Consider the following 23,466-nt stretch of genomic DNA (forward strand, 5'->3'; position numbering starts at 1 on the left):
AGTGAACTTGAATCTGTCTGCTCCACTCCATCTCTGCCGATTCCACCCTGGTCCCAGCCACCATTCTCTCCCTCCGGGAGAAATTTCAGAGCTTCCTGACTGCCATTGCTCACATTCCCCACAGCATGTTCTCTGCCCAGCAGTCTCCGTGATACTTTTCAGAAGCAAGTCAGAACTTGTGACTCCTCTGCCTAAAACATTAACAGACACACACTTCTATATAATATAGATAAACAACAAGGATCTAGTGTACAGCACAGGGAACTCCATTCGGTTTCTTGTAATAACGTATATGGAAAAGAATCTGAAAAGAAAATGTGTGTGTGTGTGTGTGTGTGTGTGTGTGTAACTGAATCACTGTGCTGTACACCTGAAACTAACACTGTAAATCAACTACACTTCAACAACAACAAAAAAATTTTTAATGGCAGTGGCTTCTATCCTACATTGAGGATAAAGTCCAAACTCCTGGCACTGGCCTCAAAGTCCATGCTTGATATAACCCACCCCCACCTGCCTTGCAGCCTTCCCTCTCCCCAGTTCCCTCCATTCTAGCTTTTCCCACCTGCTTCCTTTCCCATCTCGTGACTGGACCCGCCTCACTCTTCTCAGAGCAGGAACGTGGGGTCTCCTCATGGAGCCTCCCTCGTCTTCCCTGTAGGCCTCCCACCCGTCACCATCTCTCGTAACAACTTTCATTTTCCTGCGAGGAGCTTATCAAATATACGATTATGTCTCCCATCTAGTTGTCCCTCCCAGCTGACCGTGAGGTCCCAGGAGACAAGCACCATACCTGCCCTGTGTACTGCTGTCTACCTGTGCGCCTGGCACTCACTAGGGGCTCAGCCTGGGTCCTAAGGGTTTTACTGGGTGGATCAGGGGCATGAGAAAGGGCATTTGAGCAGAAACAATGGCATAATCTACATCGAAGGAGAGGTTACACAGCATATTTAGAAACAAAAGTAGACCAGGGTGTCTATAACGTAGCACACCCTTTAATTACAGGGGTTTTGAAACCTACTCTGAAATTTTTATGCATCTTTTAAACTGTTTTCGATCTGTTGTTTATTTTTCAGCTGGGTCGGCGTTTATTACTGGCAGTGGATAGATAGAAGAGGATGTTTATTATTTCTAATCCTGGCCCACCTTCCCCACTGACACTGCATTTTGAAAATGAGAGAGCATGATCTCTTGCAGGTCTTTACAGGGCTCTGGTGGGGAGAAGGAGTGAATTTTTCTTTTTTAAGTGCCTCTGTATGATTTGTATTCCTGGACTTCTCGGCAGTGTTCTTTCTGTTACTTAATCTCTTCTCTTTTCTGTTTTGATCGAAACTTTCAATTGAAAAAATATTGTTGATTTGAATGATGAAAGGCAGTTTTATCCTGGAGTTAGATTTCCATGAAGTTTTGATTTAGGGAAGCCCAGCCCAGCCCTGACTGTCTCTTTTCCAGGTCTGGACCCATTCTCCATCCCAGCAGAGATGTTTATATTATGCGTAAGGCAGCTCCTGCCTGACTAGGACTGGTGATTAAGAGCTCAGGATAATGAAATCTGCACAGTGAAACTTGGCTGTTGGCTATAGTTATTATGCAACTCTTAACATTTCCCTTTTGTTTCTGCCAATAATACAAAATTCTCAGTTTTTCTTTCAGAGCTAACTCTTCAAAGACACTAAAATTTGTTCCACTAGTATTTTTAATGACCAAGTTAAATGATTTCTCAAAGTTCAGAACATGTACTTTTCCAAAGGACAAGAAAATTTAGTGACTGTGCAGTAGCACTGTTCAAACTGCCTGTGAACAGCTGAATGGAGCTTCAAGGACAAAGGCCCCTCTATGGGCCTTCGATTTCAGGCTTTAAGCAGACTGCTTACCATGCCTTGACTGCAATAGCAAATATAGCAAGAGACATGGCAAAAGTGATGGTAAGAGGTGGCATATTCCAATGGTGGGGTGATTCGGAGCAATTAGGAGATGCTTAATGAAGCATCTTACACAAATGATGCACCTTTCCCTGCCCACCCTCTCTAATATCTGAATTTCTTATGTTAGAAGAGACTCACACCCTTATCTGAACTAAAATGGTGGCCCTACACTAACATGCACCTATCTGGAACAAGGAGTATTTAGTTTCATCAGCCACAGTGCCCCTGAATTACTGAATTATGGGGACAAGACTCTCATGGTCATCTAGCCATCATGTGACTGAGGAAGTGAATGGCCCGACACTTTCTGAAAACCTGTTTCTTATGGGGAGAACAGGACACCAGGAAGGCCATCATCTCAAGGACTGAAGTTGGGGGTGGGGTACCACCACAGGAAAGAAAATTATTTCAAGAGGAGGCTAGGGCAGCTAAGGTCATGTTAGGCTACATCACTATTTTGCCCATAGTTGGCCCTAGCAGAGGCCCAGGTATACTGGGGACCTATGGACCAGAGTGAGTGGACACAGAAAGCTTTACAGAAGAGGGGCATTGCATACTCTTATATGCCAAGCACTTCAGTATATAGTAATACCCCCAGGAACACCTGATGATTCAATAAGTTCACAAGATGGGCACTTTGAAGTTATAGCCACAGGAGGAAAAAAATTTAAAGTTCAATTACCACCATCCAATGGTTTGCTAGTATAAATTTTTTTAAAAATGAGTGTGTGAGAAAGTACTTATGTTTTCAATTGCTTCTCCTAAAACCATTTATTGGTACAGAGGAGAAAGTAAAGAAAGTAGTCTGTGGGGAGATGGGGCAGTTAGGAAGGCTTTTTAGAGGAGGTAATATCTGAATAAGACTTAAAGGAATGAATAGAACTTGCCAAGCAGATGAGGAATGGTGGCAGGTTAGCAGAGGGAATGGTATGTGTAAAGGTACTGAGGTAGCAAGCAATGTTTAGAATTTGAGAAGGCATTTTGTGTGGCTAAAGCATGCTGTGTTAATTTCCTACTGATGCTGTAACAAATTATCAAAAATTAAATGTCTTAAACCAATAGATTTATTATCTTATGGTTCTGGAGGTCAGAAGTCTGAAATGGGTCTCACTGGGCTAAAATCAAGGTGTTGGCAGGCTGTGCTCCTGCTGGAGGCTCTAGGGGAGAATCTGTTTTCTCACTTTTTCCAGCTTCTAGAGATGACCTGCATTTCTTGGCTTAGGTCCCTTCCCTCCATCTTCAAAGCCAGCAGTGTATCATCTTCATATTTCTCTCTGACTCTGACCTTCTGCCTCCTCCTTCCACATGTGAAGGACCCTCGTGATTATACTGGGCCTACCCAGATAATCTAGGATAATCTCTTTATAGTAAGGTCATCTGATTAGCAACCTTAATTCCATCTGCTACCCTGATTCCCCCATGCCATGGTATAGAACATACTCACAGGTCCCAGAGACAGGACATGGACATCTCTGAGGGACCATTATTCTGCCTACTACACATGCAGGACAAGAAGCTGAGAGTGATGGTGCAGAGAAAAGTTGGCATGATTCATCACCCCTAGGTAGAAAAGATCATCCATCCAAGAGGGGCCTATAATGTGATTTTCTTTTTTAATGGAAGAGTCAAGGTTCTGGAGATTTTCCTAAAGTATAATGGGTATGTTTCAGTTAACTATTGCTATGTAACAAGCCACTCCAAAACTTGGTGGCTTAAAACAACAGTTTCTTATTTCTCATGGTTCTGTAGATTGGCTAGGTGACTTCTCAGCTGCTTTCACGCAGGTTCCCTGATAAAACATTCAGTTGGAGGGTTGGCTGACCTTGAAGGTCCAAGATGGCCTCACATTATGTGGCATTTGGTGACAGCTATCAGCCACAGTGCCTTGGTTTTTCTCACTGAATGCTTGGCAGGCCTTAGATGATGGCCTCAAGACACTGTTCCAACAGCATGAAGGTGGAGGTGCAGGGCCTGTGGAGGCCTTGATTCTGGAACCCACGCAGCATCACATTCACCACATTCTTTAGGGTTGGGCCAGGAGGTCACAAGTCTAACTCAAAATTCAGGAGGAAGGGAAATAGATTACATCTCTTGATAGGCATTTACACAGAGGCCATATGACATCCAGCACAGGCTGTAAAGATAGGAGTTTTAGCGCTGAGAGTAGGATTTTGAAATTCAAGACTTCAGAGGCAAAATGTTTCTGGATAACAGCAATATCCAGAATGTGGCCTAAAGGTGTGAATGGCACAAGCAGAGTGTGGTGATTATCACTGGCACTGAAGAGGGGAAGAAGCCGTGAGGCTCAGGTGTGGGATGCATCATCCTGTGGACACGAGAAGACTGAGTTGGTGGTGAATGTGGAAGAGTGACGTGAAGTCCAGTAGATGACAGTAGTAATGGCAGGGGGCAGATATGGGATTACCAAGCCAGATGGGGTAAGTCAATAGCCAGAAGATCATGACCACACTGATCTAAGTCAGCCTTGTGAATGGTGAGCTAAGATACCCAGAGCAGCGGCCATCCTGCACAACCTAATTCCTTCACTTCTCAACTACCACATTATCTTGTTCACTTACCATTTTTTTTAATTGAAGTACAGTTGATTTACAATGTTGTGTTAGTTTCAGGAGTACAGCAAAGTGATTCTTAAATATATATAAATATATATATTATTTTTCATACTCTTTTCCATTACAGATTATTACAAGATACTGAATATAGTTCTCTCTGCTTGCTATACATTAGGTCATTGTTGTTTATTTTATATATAGTAGTGTATATCTGCTAATTTCAAATTCCCAATTTATCCCCCACACCACTTTTCCCCTTTGGTAACCATAACTATGTCTGTGAGTCTGTTTCTATTTTGTAAATAAGTTCATTTGTATCATACTTTTTAGATTCCACATATAAGTGATATCATATGATATTTGCCTTTTTCTGTCTAATTTACTTCAATTAGTGTGACAATCTCTAGGTCTATCCATGTTGCTGCAAATGGCATTATTTCATTCTTTTTTATGGCTGAGTAATATTCCGTGTGTGTGTGTGTGTGTGTGTGTGTGTGTGTGTGTGTGTGTGTCTGTGTACACACATACATACATCCTCTTTATCCACTCAACTGTTGATGGGACACTTAGATCGCTTTTGTGTCTTGGCTATCATAAATAGTGCTGCTATGAACATTAAGGTGTGTGTATCTTTTCAAATTTGAGTTTTCTCTGGATATATGTGCAGGAGTGGGATTGCTGGAATATGTAACTCTTTATTTTTAGTTTTTAAAGGAAACTCCATACTGTTCTCCAGAGTGGCTGCACCAAATTACATTCCTACCAACAGTGTAGGAGGGTTCCCTTTTCTCTACACCCTCCCCAGCATTTATTATTTGTAGACTTTTTGAAGATGGGCATTCTGACTGGTATGGGTTTGCTAATATTTTGTTGAGGATTTTTGCATCTATATTCATCATGGTATTTTTTCCCATTGATTGATTTGTGTATACTGAACCATCCTTGTGTCCCTGGGATGAATCCAACTTGATTGTAGTGTATAATCTTTTTTATGTATTGTTGGATTCAGTTTGCTGATATTTTGTGGAGAATTTTTTGCATCGATGTTCATCGAAGATATTGGCCTAAATTTTCTTTTTTGCTGGTGTCTGTGTCCAACTTCAGTATCAGGATGATGGTGACATTATAGAATGACTTAGGAGTATTTCCTCCTCTTCAATCTTTTGGAAGAGTTTGAGAAGGATCAGTATAAGTTCTTCATTGTACGTTTGGTAGAATTCCCCAGTGAAGCCATCCAGTCCTGGACTTTTGTTTGCAGAGAGTTTTTTTTTATTACAGATTCTATTTCACTTCCAGTGATCAATGTGTTCAAATGATCTATTTCTTCTTGATTTGGTTTTGGTGGGGTGTATACTTCTAGAAGCTTTTCTGTTTCTTCCAGGTTGTCCAATTTGTTGGCATATAATTGTTCATAGCATTCTTTTAAGGTTTTTCATATTCCTGCGCTATTGATTGTTGTTTCTTCTCTTTTATTTCTTAATCACTCACCCTGTTTCTAAGTAAATTTACCACTTCTGACTTCAAGAGACTGTGCAAGTAGATTCTTCAGGTAGCATTTTAACTATCAGCAATATGTCCAAAAGATTCAGTGAAAGTATGAAACGAAGTTCAAGTCAGTTTTGAGTGAGAAGATTACAGAGCTGCCATCATATCTGGTGAAGAGTATCAGTTCTTCCTTGCTTTTCTTTTCCTTTTATACCCTCCTTGTCTCCCCAGATATGGATCGAAAGGCCAAAGGGTACCTGCATAGATCAGCAGGATTTATGGTGGTGACATTTATTAACAATGTTAAATGAATAATATTTATTACTCTCTTTCCAGGTAAATAAAAATCAGGAACATAGACAGTCATTATCCAGATGGTCCTAAGAGCTCATTCAACCATAAGAGTGCTAGATATGAATAAATTTGAGCCCATAATAAGCAAAGAAGGATAAAATTGCATACTTTTATGATTATACCCTAATATAATGTTAATTTGTTTATGTGTAACAGATGAATAATTGGTTTCTAGTACAAGAAAAGCATGAGTTTACATCCTTGGCTGTGACTTCATACTCTTAAAGTGCTTTTTAGATTACTACAAAATAAATTTCTACCCAAAAGGAAAGGTTTTCAGTATTTGGAAATTCAGCAAATTCTTCCTGAAAGTTCCCCCTGTTGAGTGAGTGCTCCAGGCTCTGAGGATTTAATTCTGCCTGCCTTCCACTTCCCTTGCATTGCTGTCCCCTGTACACAGGGCTCAGCACCTTTGGCAGTCACTTCAGTTTTGAGCAGACTACTAGAGATTAGAGGACCAACAGATGTTATTCTTACCTTTCACACAAATTCTTTTTAGGACTGTGTGTGAGATGTATCTATAAATTAGTAAAGTAGTGATATTTTTTGTAATCATGGCCTTAATATTAAAACTAGGAGGGCTTTTGTCCCCCTCAGAGTCATCTGCTATAAAAGCTACACAGCTCTTCCGCCAGTGCTGCCATGATTCACATTATTTGGGGCACTCCTCCTTGGGGGCTGCTATCAGAGAGAGTTTGCAAGCCAACAAGAAAACCAGTTCTATAGTTTTTGTATCGTGTCTGAATTTTTACTAAATCCAAACATTGCCCAAATTTCAGGGATTGGCTTTCTGTGACATTTATCTACCAAAAAGTTAATTAGTTAAAATTCACTCGCAAAAGAGTAAAGTTTTCACCACTTACGGCATTCCAAATAATACACCTCAGATTCCAGAGTTGTGAGACTCCAAAAGGAACCTGTTTTGTTGGGTTTTTTTTCTGACACAAGCTGCCCCATGGTAATAGCACCAGAAACTTGTAAAAGACTGTTATGAAGTGTTACCATTTTTATTCTAGAATCTAGAAATGCCCCACAAAAATATTTTAAACCTACTTTTCCAACTCTACTATCCTTCAGTGAACTACGATCTCCTCTCCTCCCCACCCAGAACTTTCTGCCTTCTTGGCATCAGGTCAGCTGTGCTCCATCTTGCATTTATGTTCTTTGATTTTCAATGAATTACCCTTTAATAGTTCTGCTAAAATTTATCCTTTTCTAGCTCTTATGTTTATTAAGTTTATGATTTTACATCTAACTCTGATCTTCCACCTGATTCAATTTTTTTGTCATCTAGAGGTAAGCATTTCAGCATCATGATTAGAATTTTTGAAACTATCTGTGTGTCAGGTACTGCACCAGGGACTGCAAACATCAGCTCACTAAGTCCTCACAACATTCAGAGATGGGTCCTATAATTTCTGCTTAACAGATGCAGAAGCTGAGGCTTAGAAAATACAAATAACTTGCTCAAAGTCAAATAATGACTAGAAAGTGGAGAGACCAGGATTCAAACTCTCATCCATCCAAGGCAGGGTTTTCCCAACCTCACACTATGATATTTCGGGCCAGATAATTCTTTGTTATGGAATTCTTTGTTATGGGGGCTTCTCTGTTCATTGTGGTATGTTTAGCAGCATCTCTGGCCTCTGTCTACCTGAAGCCAGTACCCCACTGTGACAACCAAAAACGTCTCTAGACGTTGCCAGATGTTCTCGGGCCAGTATTTAAGAACTACGGATCTATATACCAAAGTCATGCTTTTGCCACATTATACTATTAAATAGAGAACTACTAAAACCATAGAATTGTAAGGCTGAATTTTAAACAGGTTAATTTTAGAAGTCACCACACCTGGCTAATCATCAGAATTGGAGATTTTTCAAGACTCTCTTTCCCACCCAAGACCTTCAAAGTCAGCATTTGCCAGGTGGTGGGACAGATATCTATTTTAAGCCTCTCCACGGTGTAGGATCAGATCCTAACCTCACCGCACATCTGTTCCCTGAATCATTTCTCTCCATTCCTGCCAAATAGTTCTCCAGCCTCGGGTTTAACACCTCCTGTGATGGTGTTACCCATGTTCAGATGGTCCTAACCGTGAAGACACATTCTTCTTGACATTCTTCCTTATCTTTCTCCTTCTATACCCTCAGTCTCATATGAGCCAAATTATCGTTTTTCTCAAATCAATTGAATTAAGCAAACATGTATTGAGTCCCAGTTATGTATTAGGCGCTACTCTGAGCAGTTGTTTTCTGGGGTTTTTTTGTTTATTTGTTTTTACCATGACTGCTAAGACCATGATGGGCACTTTTGGGGAAAAAAAAATGACCATCTAACCAGATTAACAATAGACTTCCTCAAAAGCGCAATCACAATACATTAAAATCTTAAAATCTTGCATGGTTGGCCGCCCGTCCCGCTGCTACTGGGAAGCAGCCTGCCCTGTAGTTTGTGGCGGTTCCTGCCCTGGATGGGGACACAGAGCTGCCAGCAGCTCCCCCTCTTCCTCTTCAGCCCTACTCAGCAGCCCTCTTCAAACCTTTTTTTGGTGGTTTCAGGAAGATTCCAAAGTAGCTCCTCATCCTGGTAAAACCATTCTCTACCATATGCTCCAGATTTCTTTCTATGAAAACAAAGAGAGGAAGAGAATCCAAAAAAAAAAAATTGCCATCTAGTGCTACTCTTAAGGATTCCTTTTTAAAGGAATTTGATCAATAAAAATGAATGAATATAAATATAAAATAATTTTAATAATGTATCATAATTAAGACTTATAGTTCACTCTTCTTCAAAGTCAAGGAGTCCTTTCTGCTTGCACTTTTGATTTTCCCATGATCACCATGATGGTTTAGAACCTATAGGAAACTGCTCTTTAATGAGAGCCCTTGGATCAATGGACGATTGTGACAGACACCAGTACTGCAGAGGCTGCTTATGCTTAGACCTGCAGGTGACCAGTGTCTCCTTAGCAGGTCAGCGTGAATAGTTAGTGAGCTGTTAACGTGAGCCAGCAGTCCCAACTCGCCTGGATGGATCTCCAGTAGGCAGGTTGTGTTTAAAGAAAACCAAGGAGAAAATAACATGTTAACCGGAATAAACCGTTTGGGGTCAAAATAACAATGCAGTGTTTTTGTACTTGTGTGAGATATAAAAAGAAAAGTTGAGTTTCACTTAGGCTCAGTAAGAACTTCCAAACTTCTGGCTTATGCTTGGGCACCTCCACAGAAGTACCGGGACCAAGGGGAAACTCCCTGAACCTCTCCCATCTTTGGCTGCTCTGGAAAGCCCTGATGTCTTTAACGTGGCATTCACTCTCTTCTTATAGAGTTTTATAAATGGACACTGACATGGACTACGAAAGACCAAACGTTGAAACCATCAAGTGTGTGGTTGTGGGAGACAACGCTGTGGGGAAGACGCGCTTGATCTGCGCCAGAGCATGTAATACAACACTGACGCAGTATCAGCTGCTGGCCACCCACGTACCAACTGTGTGGGCGATTGACCAGTACCGGGTTTGCCAGGAGGTAAGATGTAAGGAGTTTCTTTAGAATCCTAAGGGCACATCACACCTATAACCAGTGTGATTTTCAAAAAGTTTGGGAAGGGGTTAACTTGTACCTTCAAGACAGAACTAACCTTTTCAGTGCCGCAAGAGAAACAAAGGCAAAACTTGGAGCATGGCTATAATATCTTGCCTGAGGGTTTGAGTCACGTGATTCCAGGAAGCCAGTTAGGACTTCGCTAAGTCCCGTTAGTTGGAATGAGGAAACTAAATGCAAGTGAGTGTCTCTGGCATGAGGTGTGCTGACCTGTGCATCCTTCTCCTGGGGAGCCTCAGATGCACACTGAGCCGGGATGCTCTCTCTCTCTCCTGCAGGTCTTGGAGCGTTCCCGGGACGTTGTTGATGAAGTGAGTGTTTCTCTCAGGCTTTGGGATACTTTTGGTGATCATCACAAAGACAGGCGTTTTGCATATGGCAGGTAAGCCAAGATTAGTGCAGTGCAGTTCAGTTTGAGTACAATTTCCTTTCCAAACCCCGTCTCTGCTTCATAAATCAACGAAAACCCCGTCATGTGGCCTTGAAATGTGTTGGGTTCTGTGCTGTGTCTAAGAAAAGAAAAGAAAAAAAGAAAAACTCCAGAGCAGCGTTGTTTCCTGAGGTCAAGAAAAGCAGTCTGCCTTGCCACTTGGTTCCTCCCAGGAAGTACTTTATTTAAAACAACCAGTGCTAGTTAAACTGGATGTTTACTAGACGAGGATTCTGTTGCACCCTCTAATCTTGGGCTGCTTTGATTGCTGCTTTCCCGAATACTTTATTTGCCTTGTGTTCGAATGCTTTAAGTTTTCTTAGCACTTGGCCACCCCACTTCGGAAGGTCTCTTTGGTCTTTTCATGACCATATTAGCAGAATCTGATGTTCCTTGCTTTGGGCTTTGTTGTCTGAGAAGTCTATTATTTTTATTTGAAGGTCATTTTTAAAAAGAAAGAAAAATATCTCTGAAGTCCTTCACAAGGCACTTTTCCAAAATGAACTGAAGCACTTAAGTCTATTTTTCATTTAAAAAAAAAAGGAAGAAGAAGAAGGAAAAATCCAGTAGAATAGAAGATAAATCTAGAAGGGCATTAATATGAGTGGGAACAGGTGAAAGGACCTTAAAATATTTAGCAGCCTTTCCTTGCCACCGTAACTCTGTTGGAGTCTCCAGGACTCTAGCTTCCTTAAAGTCCCTCTAAGCAAACATATTATAACTATCAATTCAGCTAAGGAGATTTTTTACCCCTGAATTATAAATGAACACATTGCCTTTTAAGTTTAGAATTTAGGTCTTGTGGTTCAGTTGTTCTTTGTTAACATCAAATATCACACTACCTCACAGAACTGGATTAGTTAGACACTCCACACAATGAGTTACTCCTTGGTACTGAGATAAGCATTTCTGAAAATACCTCTATTCCTTCCAGCCAGTAGTCTCTTAAACCTCTGAACAGAATTTTGTTGGCATTTACCCAAGTGGTCTAAAATACTGAATAAACTGCTGAAAGGGTTTGCCCTATTCCTGAGAAGTTGTTCACACACTGAAAGAATCTATGATTTAGACCAGTTTGTTCAAGGAGGTCTCAGAAAGAGGCATATAGAGGTAAGACCTTGATTTTAATGTTCCCTTGGTAACAAGAACTTTTGAACTTAATATTCAGCATCATAGACATTTTTCTTCTCCTTGAGTTTCCTGTTTTGTTTCCTTTCCTTGATGTTCTTGATTCTTATCTTTGTTGCCATTTCAGTTTTTTCTGTTGTCTCATTATTACACATACACACAAAATAACAATAAATGAACCTGCTCATAAGTACTATGCAGTCAGATTTGTAACACCTGTGGTTTTAAGGAAACCTAATGAAATGATGACTTTGAGTAAAGTAAGGATAAATACAGTATATTTCAAAGGACTGTTTGTACCCCGACTTCTAAAAAGGTGTGGTGAATAAAGATGAACCTACTGAGATACCGGGTTTAGCTTCCACAGGCCGCCTCATAATCTCAGTGGTTTATTGTCACTTAAAATTTATGTATTTGAGATAATGAATTTTAACTTGGCCCCCCAATGTAAAACTGGTCCTGTGCTTATATAAGGGCTGCTTCATTACCATGTGAGACTCCTGCTCAGGGGTGATGTAATGGCGCGGGGCCTTCATAGATCTAATACCGACAGGCATCTGCACTGGGCCTCGCCTGGCTTCCTGATGCATGTGGGATCATTTTACACGTCATGCCTGTGCTTGGTCACTCCCAACAAAAATAAGCTGCTCTTTCATGTGACTCTATCAGTTCAAAGTGCATTGTTCTGCTCCCTTGTCTGTAACATTTGGTTCTATCAGCTGTAACCCGCATCCCCCTTTGATGGAAACAGGATGTGCTTTCCAAGCCAAGTCTGATTCTCTGAGTGACACAGAGGGGCTTCAGGAAACACTCCCTGTTTTTGGCCGAGCTGTCAGTGGGCCTCACTTTACGTGCATGTTTGTACCTTGTATTTCCTCTGTCTTTTCCAATGCTCCACAGCCTCCAGGCTTCCTGCCACAAATCCCAACACTGGTAAAGAACAAAACCAGAGCCGTTCTGTCTTGGATCCCGGCATTTTTCTGTAAATGCTAAATATGTGATACCGCATTGATGTAGCACCAAAAAATTACATTTTATGGGAATGTCTGATAGTAGTAGTTTCTTTTATTTCAGTATAGGGCTCTGACCGCTGTATTTCATTGCTATGTGAGAGCTGTTTAATTCCTGTATGACTCTCGTTTTTAGATCCATGTCATTTGTGAAGGAAAAAATCATAATTACATTTTCTGACAATCAGTTTGGTTTGCAAACCAGTTTTTTGACTGATGGTTTCACTATACTAGGTGTGAATTACAAGTCAGTGGGATGTGATGTATTCCTTATACTTGGAAATGTATTTGGAACCTTTTTAAAATAATTCATTTGATTCTTACGATGACAGTGAGAGAAACCAGATTCATATCAAGATGTCTTAGACCTCGCCTTCAGTTTCCTCTGCTGCTTAGCACTAAGGGAGTTCATAAGTTGCCCCCTCAAACATCCTTTGCATAGACAAGCTCTGATTTGCTGAGCGGATTCAGTCCGCCAGGCTGGTGTCAGTCTGGTGACTTGAATTTGCAATCTTCCTAGTATGGTATAATTACAACCAGAATGTCATAGCTCTCTTTATGATTCAAAGGTAACTATTCAACCCATTTTTTTTCTTTAGCCAACTAGAATAACAGCTCCAATTCATCATAGACCTTCAGTATGCCAGTCAAAATATTAGGTGTTCTACCAACATGAGTTTAGTTAATCCTTTCAGGAACCCTAGGAGACAGACATGATCTCCATGCCACAGGTGAGTAGAGAGTTGAGTTCTTTTACTACCATAACTTGCCCAACAGGGGGTTTCAGGAGCAGATTCAAACCCACTCTGACTGACTCGTTCCTCCCACTCTTTTCATCATGACAAGCTACCTTGACCTCATTTTGAACAGGATGCAACCAAAAACCACCCCACGTTGATGGGCTGGGTATCCATTTGCACTTCCGTATTTGTGCAGTGGCTTAGAATGAGAAGTGATCTCAAAGAGTCATCTGGCCAACCTCTTTTCTCCAGGAAGGGAAACTGTCCATCCAAGAAAAAGCAGTGATGGAAGTCCTTCTAGTCGATGGACGTGAAAAGTAGCAGCATAGCATCAGCGTCCTAACACAACTAACACACCTGAAATCTCCCAAGCCCTCTTTTGTCTGGAGCGAATGACTCCAACTCTTTCTTCTTTTTACCACCTACTTTCTGTCCACTTTTGGATGAACTTTTGAAGCTCTTTTCTGGATCTTTTAAAATGTCAAGAACGAAACTGTACATAATAACCATGACTGTGATCAGCTGCTCTTTTTTGGCAAGAAAAAAAAAAGCCTCTTTTTAGAGGGATATCACTCAAGAGTTTTCTGCCTGAACTATTATAAGAAGGTGTTCACAGTTAGGTACCTGGCACTGAGAACATAGACAAGCAGGATGGGTCTGCCTTCAACAGGACACCTGTATCTCACCTGGTCCCTCTCCTGTACTCACACCACACATACAAATAATGACCAATTTTACCATTTACCCTCCTTGAAAACCTTCACCATTGATCTGTTTCAGGGTCAGAGAAGCTTCAAACACCTAAAGCCTATGGGGCTGGAGGTGGTGATAACAGCAGTGACAATGTAATCAGGGCTCCCCATGAGCCAGGCCTGTGCTCAGGGCTCCACATATCTTATCCCCTGTCATTCTTGTGGGGACCCTGTAAAGTAGGCTCATTTCACAGTCGAGCAAACATGCACAGAAAGGGGCCAACATCAGACAGCTAAGAAAGAGTGGAACTGAACCTTTCCTGTTGGTTCTGTCTGGCTCCAAAGCCTGTGTCTTCTCTTTCCTCCATGCTGTGTGGTGATGATGATGATGGATGCAGAACTTACTTTAAATTTATTCCTAGTCTAGTCTCATTCTTACACTGTTCCATGTGGACCTGGAAGGCCAGATTTACCATTGATCACTAGCTCTGATATTCCATTGTTCCCCTTAAGTTCTTCAATACATGGCAAATAACAATTCTTTATGTTCATCTATGAGTGAATGAGTCCTTTCACTTTCAGTAAAAATGATACATCCAAGCGAATTTTTTGAGAGTTAGTGGGAATCTTGGGTACTGTATATGACATGCTTTTTTCCTCCAAATTTAACTTAAGCATTCAGAATCACTGTATTTGTCCTGTTTGTCCTTACACCCAGCAGTTTCTGGGCATATTTTCAGGTCAGTTGGAACTCATTTATTATATAGGTTATTCTTACACACTGATTTTTCACAAATGTTTTTAGGTCCTATAAGAAGTACAGTACATGTTTTTACAATAAACATTCTCCACACACACACAAAAAGAAGCCCAGTACATGTTTTAAATGATAACATTAATCAGAGCCATGGTATCTGTGTGTCTATTTAGATAAGATGGCTCTAGTTTCAGGTCAAAAGCACATGTAATCAGATACAGCATGAATATATCCCATTTTGAATGATCGGTTGAGGTCATTTAAAAAATTCAGGACTGTGGGTGACCAGGGTTTATGTCTTTGTGTGGGACTGGTCATACTTGTGGTTAATGGCAAGGGGAAAAGTAAGAAACAACCAATGTGTCTAGATGAAGTGTTCCGAAGTGGCCCTTATAGTCCATGGTGTATTCCAAACACTGGGCCAGAACTAACATTCTAATGATGATCTCAGGATGGTGAAAAGCCTGTTGGACAGAGAAACATATCAAGTAGAGGTGGACCAGGTCCAGGACTAGGGTGGGACAAGTAAGGCATTCACCTTGGCTGTAAAATGTAAATGATAATAGATTTTAAAAGATAGGATCGCTGTTACTGACCTTTTCTTTCCATCTCAGGTTCAGCATGGCACTATTACTGGTCCTGACTTGATTTTAAATTTTGGAATTTTGTTCATCATAGACTTTTTGTTTGCCTTAATTTTGATATTTTGAAAAAATATCGTTCATCTGGATTCCTCAGGGTTTGGGGACGTTTTTAAATTTGGCCCCTGAGGCAAGTGCTTCGCTCTTCACCCAAGTCCTGACCCTGAAGGTAGACTTTATCAATTGGTAACGAAGTAGCAAAGGGAAGTTACCAGTGCGGGTACTTTATGGAAAAGTAATCCAAACCACACTTGTAAACGTGTGGTGCAGAGGGATCTAAGAAAATTATTGCAGCTTGTTTTCTAAAGCTCTTTAGTCCTGTGCACTGCTGTGTAAAAAGGACTAAGATTTGCCTGGTTTATAGGAAACAGTAGGAAGACATAAGAGGAGCTCGTTGGACCAAGGGACAGGAATAGTTAATTCCCTAAGAGGTTAGACTAAAAACTGTTAGTGCTCGTGCCTGAGGATGCCTGAGCATCCTGGTTATCTAATGTCAGAGATCTGGGGAGAGGTGAGTCAGCAAGTTTTAGCAAGTACCTGGATGATTAGAAAGCAGCCAGTCTTCAGGCCATGCTTTGGTAAACATTGCCCGGAAAATATCACAACGCTCTTAACCGAAACTCAGGCAAATGGGAGGAATCCTCTGAAGGTCAGAGAGAGCTTTTGAGTAAAGGGAACTAGGGGAAGAAGAACACATATTGTGTGTGTTTCCATTTCTATACAATTCTAGAAAATGCAGTGTAATCTCTGGTGACAGAAAGTAGATCACTGGATGGCGTGGGAAGGGGGATGGGTTACAAAGGGACACAAGGACACTTTAGGGGTGATGGAGATGTTTGTTTTCTTGATTGATCATGTCAGGAGTCTACGCCTGTATCAAAACTAATCCAACTGAACACTTTTTATACAAAGTTTAGTGTATTTCAATTGTATCTCAATCTTTTTTTAAATAAAATATTTTTATGTGCAAAGTAGCCTATTATATGTGAGGAAATTTGCATGGTTAACAATATATGTTTTCTTTATAGAACTTAAACTTGGTTCTCATTGAAAAAAAATCATTCGTGTGAACTTAGGGGAAAAAAAAAATAGGACCAGATCCTTAATAGCTGAGTATGAGAAATGGAATGTTTCAAGCATCCCAGAGCTAATATGGGGACACTATCAAATTGTCCACAAATCATGCTGGTTCCCTTTTCCCAGAGATAGAGCCTTCGGCTGTGTGGATCATAGTCTGACCAAGTGGCCTCTATCTTTGGCTGTCCTTACGTGTGCATCTTTTTCTGAGAAGATACATTTGACCCCAGGTACCCTTCGATAGCCTAACAGAGAATAACACATTCTGTGAAAAGCTTTCAGTTTCTCCATCAAAAAGTAAAAATTTTGTCTTTCATAGTTGATTTGTTCTGGAACTGGAGAATGCTGTGAAGTCAAGAGGAAAAGGAAGGAGGCAGAGTCAGCCACCTCCCAAACCTCCCCCTTTTTCCACCAGATTTTTGAATTTGGAAGTTTTGTGGGGAATGCCTTGTTTGAATGAGTATTCTTAAGCAGAGAATCACATGTATTAACACTAACGCTTTTCCAACTATAGTTTGTTTCTCCTCTGGGTATCATTTCCAAGATCTCCGTAAGAATTATTTTAAAATAATTATATGTGTATCTTTTTAATCCATTTACCCATAGATGAGGGTATTAAGTAGAACAGTTGAAAGTGGATTGTTACTGCTAATCCAAAACAAAAAATATGTAAGAATCAATGCATACAAGTAATTAAAAATTGTAAATGCAGTGGAAATATATGAATTCTGTCCTAACACACTCGAGCGTAGGATTGCAGTGATGCCAGATTATCTGGCATCACAGAAAATATGTCTGTGCCTTGCTCTGTGCCCCGCTCAGTCTGCTGTCCTACACTGTCCTCCTGCTCTGAACTGGTACATCTTGTATTATAACCAGAGGACAAAATATCAGAAGAGCTGGGATTCCTGTGCCTGACCCAGCCCTGCCCGTAGGATGAAACTGTCCTTGGGAAGCAGCAGTGACAAATGAGATAGGAACAGGGCTTGATTGATGACCCGGTCACTCGTGTTCCAGGACCCTGGAGGATGCTGGCTGCTGCCCAGACACTGGTCACGTGGCTGGGAAGGCTGGTCCTTTGTGGTTCAGCCAGAAAAGTGTCGATGCACCAAAAGATGCTGCAGAAATAGGACAAATGAGGCCACTGAGATGGGTAAAGAGAATAAGGAACATATGCACTGTTCGGTACAGTAACATCTTGCGTTCTGCCTCCTTTTTACCTTTTTTTCTGGTACTACTTAATAACTGCAAGCTTGACACGCTGGGTCAAATAGAGCTAAGTGTGTTGACTTTTCATCATGGATGAAAACATCAGTTTGTGATGTTTCTATCCTGGAATCTTCTGATGAAGAAATATATTTCAGCCCATGTAGTTTTCCCTTTTAAATTAGGTGGTAAGAAGAAAGGAGACTGTTGAGTAATTCTGCAGTGTCTTCAGAGGATAATTCTATTACCATCTTTCAGCAGTTCCGTGTCAATTAAGGACACGAGCTGGTAAGCCACAAGGCAGAGTTCTTTCGATGAGAATGCTCTGCCATTCTTATTAGCTACAATATACAAGATATGTCCTTGGTGACTTCTGAACCCATAATCATATTTATCTGACAATATCGGTACCTATGGTTTATAGTACATTCTCACAGATATTTTCCTTAGTGAATCTTAACAATAATCATTTTGGCAATTTTTATATTGATCATTTATTAGATTTCCAAAATTATTCCACTACTTTATTTTCTCCCCAGAATTCCTCTGCCCCCAGCCTAGAGAATATAGTCAGATTGACAAAGTCCTGAATTACAGAAAGATAAAGCAAATTACCAAAATTCTCTTTTAAACTTATCACCTTGGTTATCTAATTTAGTGCTTTACTTGTGGGGTGAGGGGGTGTGCTGGTATGTTTTTTAAAAAAAAAAACAAGATGATTTGTGAAATAGGGGGTGTTCCCTTAAGCTTCATTTCTGTGGAACTAACCCAGAATTAATCCTGAAAGTAACCTGCCTATTTCTTTGTATTTCCTTTGCTTCTGGAGATAATCTAACTCCTGGAAGAGATCATTAATCCATTGTTGTTCTGGTGTTCTGAAAGTATCCAATTAGATCAGATAAATGGATTTTTTAGATAAATTCAAATAATTTAAATATATATTCACTGGATAATCTCTGCTATATACTAGAGATATTAAATGGCTATCTTTCAGCAATAATTGTCTGAAGAAATAGAATAGCTCACATACTATCTTCTTTCTTTGTTAAAACCCTAACATTTCCCCTAACTGACTTATTTTAGGCCTAAACTTATTTCTTTTAGATTTTGAGTCCTGCAGGCACATTTGAATCTACATTTTTTAATCCTCCGATATCTATATAAGGCCTTTTTATTTGATAAACAGTAATTGAGGGCCTCTTTTGTTACAAACACTGTGTTGTGCACAGTGGGAAAGGAATGAAATGAAATCCTTAAAGATGAAACTCAAAGTATTGTAGGGAAGACAACAACATGAACAGTTACAACTCAGTGTTAAAATGCTGAACTAAAGCTGTCAGGAACAGGGAAGAAGGAATTGCTCAAGGCAAAAATTCTAGCATCATTCTTGACTCCTCTTGGTCACACCTTACACCTGGTCCATTGGCAAACCCCAGTGGCTCTATCTTCCACGCAGAGAATGCAGCCACATCTCACCACCTGCGCTGCTCCCAGGCCAAAGTCACCATCATCTCTTTCTGGGTTATTATTTTTTAACTGTCCTTTCCTTCTGTCTTATCCCTCCTGACAACCCCACCATCACCATCACCATCACCATCACCATCACCACCACCACCACCACCACCATTTAATCAATTCCCATTATGACAGTGAGGTGATCCTGTAAAAATATATATGTATATATAAAAATATAAATTATATTAAGTCATTTTGCTCAAAAAACCAAAATCATCTACCAGTTAAATCAACATAAGAGCCAGACACCCATGAGGCCCTCCCTACCTCAGCCCAGCAATGCCTCTCTGAGCTTAGTTCCTGCTGTTTTCCCCCTCGCCCTTGGGAAATGCCCCAGGAATGCTCCTGCCTCAGGACATTTGCACTAGCTGTTTCCTCTTCCATAGTGTTTCCCCCCCCAGATATCAACTTGTCAGCTCCTTCACTTCCTTCAGGTCTTTACTAAAATGTCACATTCTCAGTAATGCCCTCTGTGGCCACATCATTTGAACAGCAACTTCTGCTCCTTTCCCTGCTTTGTTTCTTACTTAGCACTTGTCACTCCCTAGTATACTAAATATTTTACACATTTTTCTTACTGTCTCCGATCTCCAGTAGGATATAAGCGTGAAAAGGATAAGCACAATGAGGACAGCAATTTGTGTCTTTAGCTGTTGTATCCCCAATGTCTCCATGAGCACATAGGCACATAGGAGGTTATCAGTTAATATTTCTGGGAGAAATGATTGACTGATAGATTGCTTTTTGATATTGGATAAATCACTTGACAAGTCCTGTGCCTTTACTGATTCAAAGACCATTGGTGAGAAGACTGGGTAAACTCCTTTAGTCATGTGGTGGAATGATCTGCACAGTTTCATTTCAGAAGAGTCAGGGAGGTTAATCCCAGAGGCGTCCCATCTGGCGGTCTAGCTGATGTGTAGGCATTGTTATATGTGTAGCTAGTCTTGCTCTTAAGAGGAGAATCAGCGTGTAGGAAGGAAGTTCCTCAGTCATTTAGGTTCAGGGCAAACCAAAGAGAAATGAGAATGAGGTGCAAGAGGGCGGGAATTTATTACCACAGTTTCACCTTCTCCTGTTAAGGAAGCCTCTGTATCAGTGTTTCCTCCTTTCATTGACCAAGAGTTAAATGAGATTGCTTAAGCTATTTCTTTTAATTAATTACTTGTGCTTCCCCCAATTTCAGCTTTTCGGATGATTGTGTGAGGTATAAGAATACAGACAGTGGCTGCCTTACAATGATCTAGCTTACAATGTTTCTACTTTATGATGGTGTGAAAGTGATACACATTCAGTAGAAAACATACTGTGAGTTTTGAATTTTGATCTTTTCCTGGGCCAGCAATACCTGGTACGATACTCTCTAGTGATACTGGACAGCGCCAGGGAGCCCCAGCTCCCAGTCAGCCACGTGATCACCAGGGTGACAACCAATACACTTAAAACCATTCTGTACCCACACAACCATTCTGCTTTTCACGTTTGGTGCAGTATTTACTAAATTACATAAGATAGTCAGTACTTTATTATAAAATAGGCTTTGTGTTAGGTGATTTTGCCCCAGTGTAGGCTAATGTACATGTTCTGAGCACATTTAAGGTAGTCTAGACTAAGCTATGATGTTTGATAGGTTATGTGTATTAAATGATTTTCTATTTATGATATTTTCAATTTCTGATGGGCTTATTAGGACATAAGTCCATCATAAGTCAGAAGATCTATACCGTGAAGAGAGCATAGGTAGAAAAATGGGATATAAAGTAAAAAATAGCTGGTTTCCATTAGATGATACCCACAACCTTCTCTGTGGTCAGGTCATTGCCTTCTGTGATATTTGTACCATGATAACAGAGTCAACCATTTCTAAGACTTGAGTATTATCTATCTTAGGATTTGGTGGCATGGGTGGGGTGTTGATATGGCTTTCCTGCACTTAAGAGCGTGCACTGCTTTGGCCCCATTTTTGGAGGGTGGGGGAAGACTGGTTTAAAATTTTGCTTCCTACTAAACATACAGTTACAGACTTAGAAGAAATAGTTGCGCATGCTAATCACTCCCAAATCTGGATATATTTCAGGGTGTTTTCACAGTTTTCCCCACATAACATCTGTACTTAAGAAGCCTCACTGCTATTGGTAAAGTATTGACTTGATTTCTCTGCTCACACCCAGGGCACTGCATGGTACTGCCCTGCTCTCTCCCCAGACCCCCTACCAGGCGCTCCCCTACAGGCCTCTCCATTTTCCATGAGTATGAGCTTACACAGCCATTCATCTCCAGGTGGTTATGTTCACCATCACTGACAACTCCCTCCACATCTCATACACACCGGGCTGCTCCCCTACTAAAACTTTCCAAAGCCACATGTTACACATTCCTTCTCTCTGCCATGCTTTCAGCTGTTTTGTGCTGTTTCGACCTGTCTGTTTGCAAAGCGCTGTCAGACTGTATGCATGAAGGGTGTTTTGTTGACATAAATGGTTTTGAAAATGTCTCTGTAAAGAGCTTTCCTTGGTTATGGGGGGGGAGACTCTTACTTGAATCTTTGCCAGAACAGGACTTATGTACATTAACAAAGAAGCCCACTGAAATGTGATCAGGATCTTGACCAATATAGAGGACAGGGGAGTCTCTACTAAAAATAATAATAATAATAGGCAGTGGTGACATAAAGAAGTGGGATCCTACTGCACAGGAAAAGGCTTAGAAGTATCTCTTAAAAAGGAGATACTTCCAAGCAGGATTCAGGTAAATACAATTGTGAGCACACCCTGGGTCACCAAGTGTTCAGCAGCAAGAGACCCAACCAGAATCAGCACACCAGAGAAGGGCACCCGCTTTCCCACTCACAGCTGCCTGCAGGACTGGAAAGAGTCCACTGACCTTCACACTGCCCATCGAATTGGCCTGATCTTCAGCTCTAGGACAAAGGATCGTTTAGGAATTATTTTTTCACTTAAGCGGTTAAGAAAACCCAAGGCCCACAGCTCCCTAGCTGGACAGTGGTAGCAAAACAGAGGGAACTCCAAAAGGGAAGACAAACTAAGGAGATGGAAAATACTTTTGTGATAGGAAAGAAAGTAGAACATTCATTCCTAACACTAATTTTTGATATTGATTATCTCTCCTTTCTCAACTAGTTCTTCAAAGGATGAATTTAGCTACTGTTTGCTTCCCTGCTCTTTTCCCACCAAGTGTGCTGTATTTGACTACAGATATAAATGCAGGCCATGAGAACGTGTGGCATTTGATATGTAAAGTCTAGCTTGAAAAAAAACATACATATATATATATATATATATATATATATATATATATATATATACATACACACACACACACACATACATACATACACAATTTATTACCTTAAAAGGAAAATCTGCTACGTGTTTAATTGCAATCTATTTTTAAGGGGCTTCCCATAAAAATTTTGACTCTATGTCCATAGCAATATCCAATCAAGAGTATAATAAAGCAATATCCAATCAAGAGTATAATAAAGTTTTTTTTAAAAAGTTTTTCTTGGGCCAAGATATGTGGGTAAGGTGGACTTTTTTCAGATTTTTTTTTTCTTTAATCCCCCAGCGAAGATTAGTCCCAACTCTGCATGCACTCCTCATGTTATCCAAGTATCACTGCCAGTCTTTCATATGCTATCCTTGGCCAGTGCTCTCCTTAAAAGATAGCTGAAAAAATATGCGTTTTTTTGTTTGTTTAACATCTGAAGAAAAACTGATACAACTGAGGTCAGCCCTATCAGCTCAAGAATTTTTGGATGACTCAGTCTCTCATCCCTTCCCCACCTCTCGCCCCTCCCTGAAACTGGAGATTCACAGTTGTTTCAAAGTAGATTTACTTTGGGTTGTTTTTAACTTAACTAATCAACAAATTATTTCATGGGCATCATTTGATGTGTTAGTATCCTAGTGACATTTTTATATTGATATTTTCCCCTTAGGAACAAATAGACCATATTTTTCTCCAAAAAATAAACAGTCACAGGCAAGCAACTGAGACCACACGTTCTTAAATCCTTTGTAATCCTGGTTTTCCTTAATAAAGACACTTAACCCAATCCAAAAAAAAAAAAAAAATTCCACATCCCTTCCTACCCTCCTCAGTATTCAAGTTCTGGAGTTTAATAGAGTTTTGTCTACTACATGCTTTGCCTCTGCATTCACAAACTCTTGTGTTTTCTACTCCAAATAGCTGTAGGACTCCATTTAAATCCTATCAGATCCTTTTTACAGCTGAAATAGGAACTCTGAGGTCATTTCTGGGCTAACCCTGCTGCCTAATATGTGAGAATGTCCTCATCACACCTC

General features: G+C 40.5%; 1 protein-coding gene and 1 long non-coding RNA gene across 10 annotated transcripts in view; one reads left to right on the plus strand and one right to left on the minus strand.

Annotated features, from left to right (window-relative positions):
- The window catches only part of LOC140699341 (uncharacterized), a 28,344-nt gene extending 24,453 nt beyond the window's left edge, over positions 1–3,891 (minus strand). For both annotated transcript variants that reach the window (XR_012077444.1, XR_012077445.1), the window contains exon 1: positions 3,748–3,891. This is a non-coding gene — a long non-coding RNA (uncharacterized lncRNA). The remainder of the gene's footprint in view (positions 1–3,747) is intronic.
- Positions 1–23,466, plus strand: part of RHOBTB1 (Rho related BTB domain containing 1) — a 66,473-nt gene that overhangs the window by 20,124 nt on the left and 22,883 nt on the right. For 5 of the 8 annotated variants that reach the window (XM_072971458.1, XM_015243408.3, XM_072971457.1 and 2 more), the window contains 2 exons: positions 9,666–9,867; positions 10,221–10,324. The exons of 1 other annotated variant lie outside the window; for it this stretch is intronic. In XM_072971458.1, the coding sequence (XP_072827559.1) occupies positions 9,676–9,867; positions 10,221–10,324 (296 nt within the window). In that variant the 5' untranslated portion in view covers positions 9,666–9,675. Of the gene's footprint in view, positions 1–9,665; positions 9,868–10,220; positions 10,325–11,393; positions 11,483–13,109; positions 13,242–23,466 lie in introns of those variants that run through there. 2 more of the 8 variants (XM_072971462.1, XM_072971463.1) reach the window with 2 other exon arrangements.

Source organism: Vicugna pacos, chromosome 11 (genome assembly GCF_048564905.1).
Source record: "Vicugna pacos chromosome 11, VicPac4, whole genome shotgun sequence".
NCBI classification, from domain to species: Eukaryota; Metazoa; Chordata; class Mammalia; order Artiodactyla; family Camelidae; genus Vicugna; species Vicugna pacos.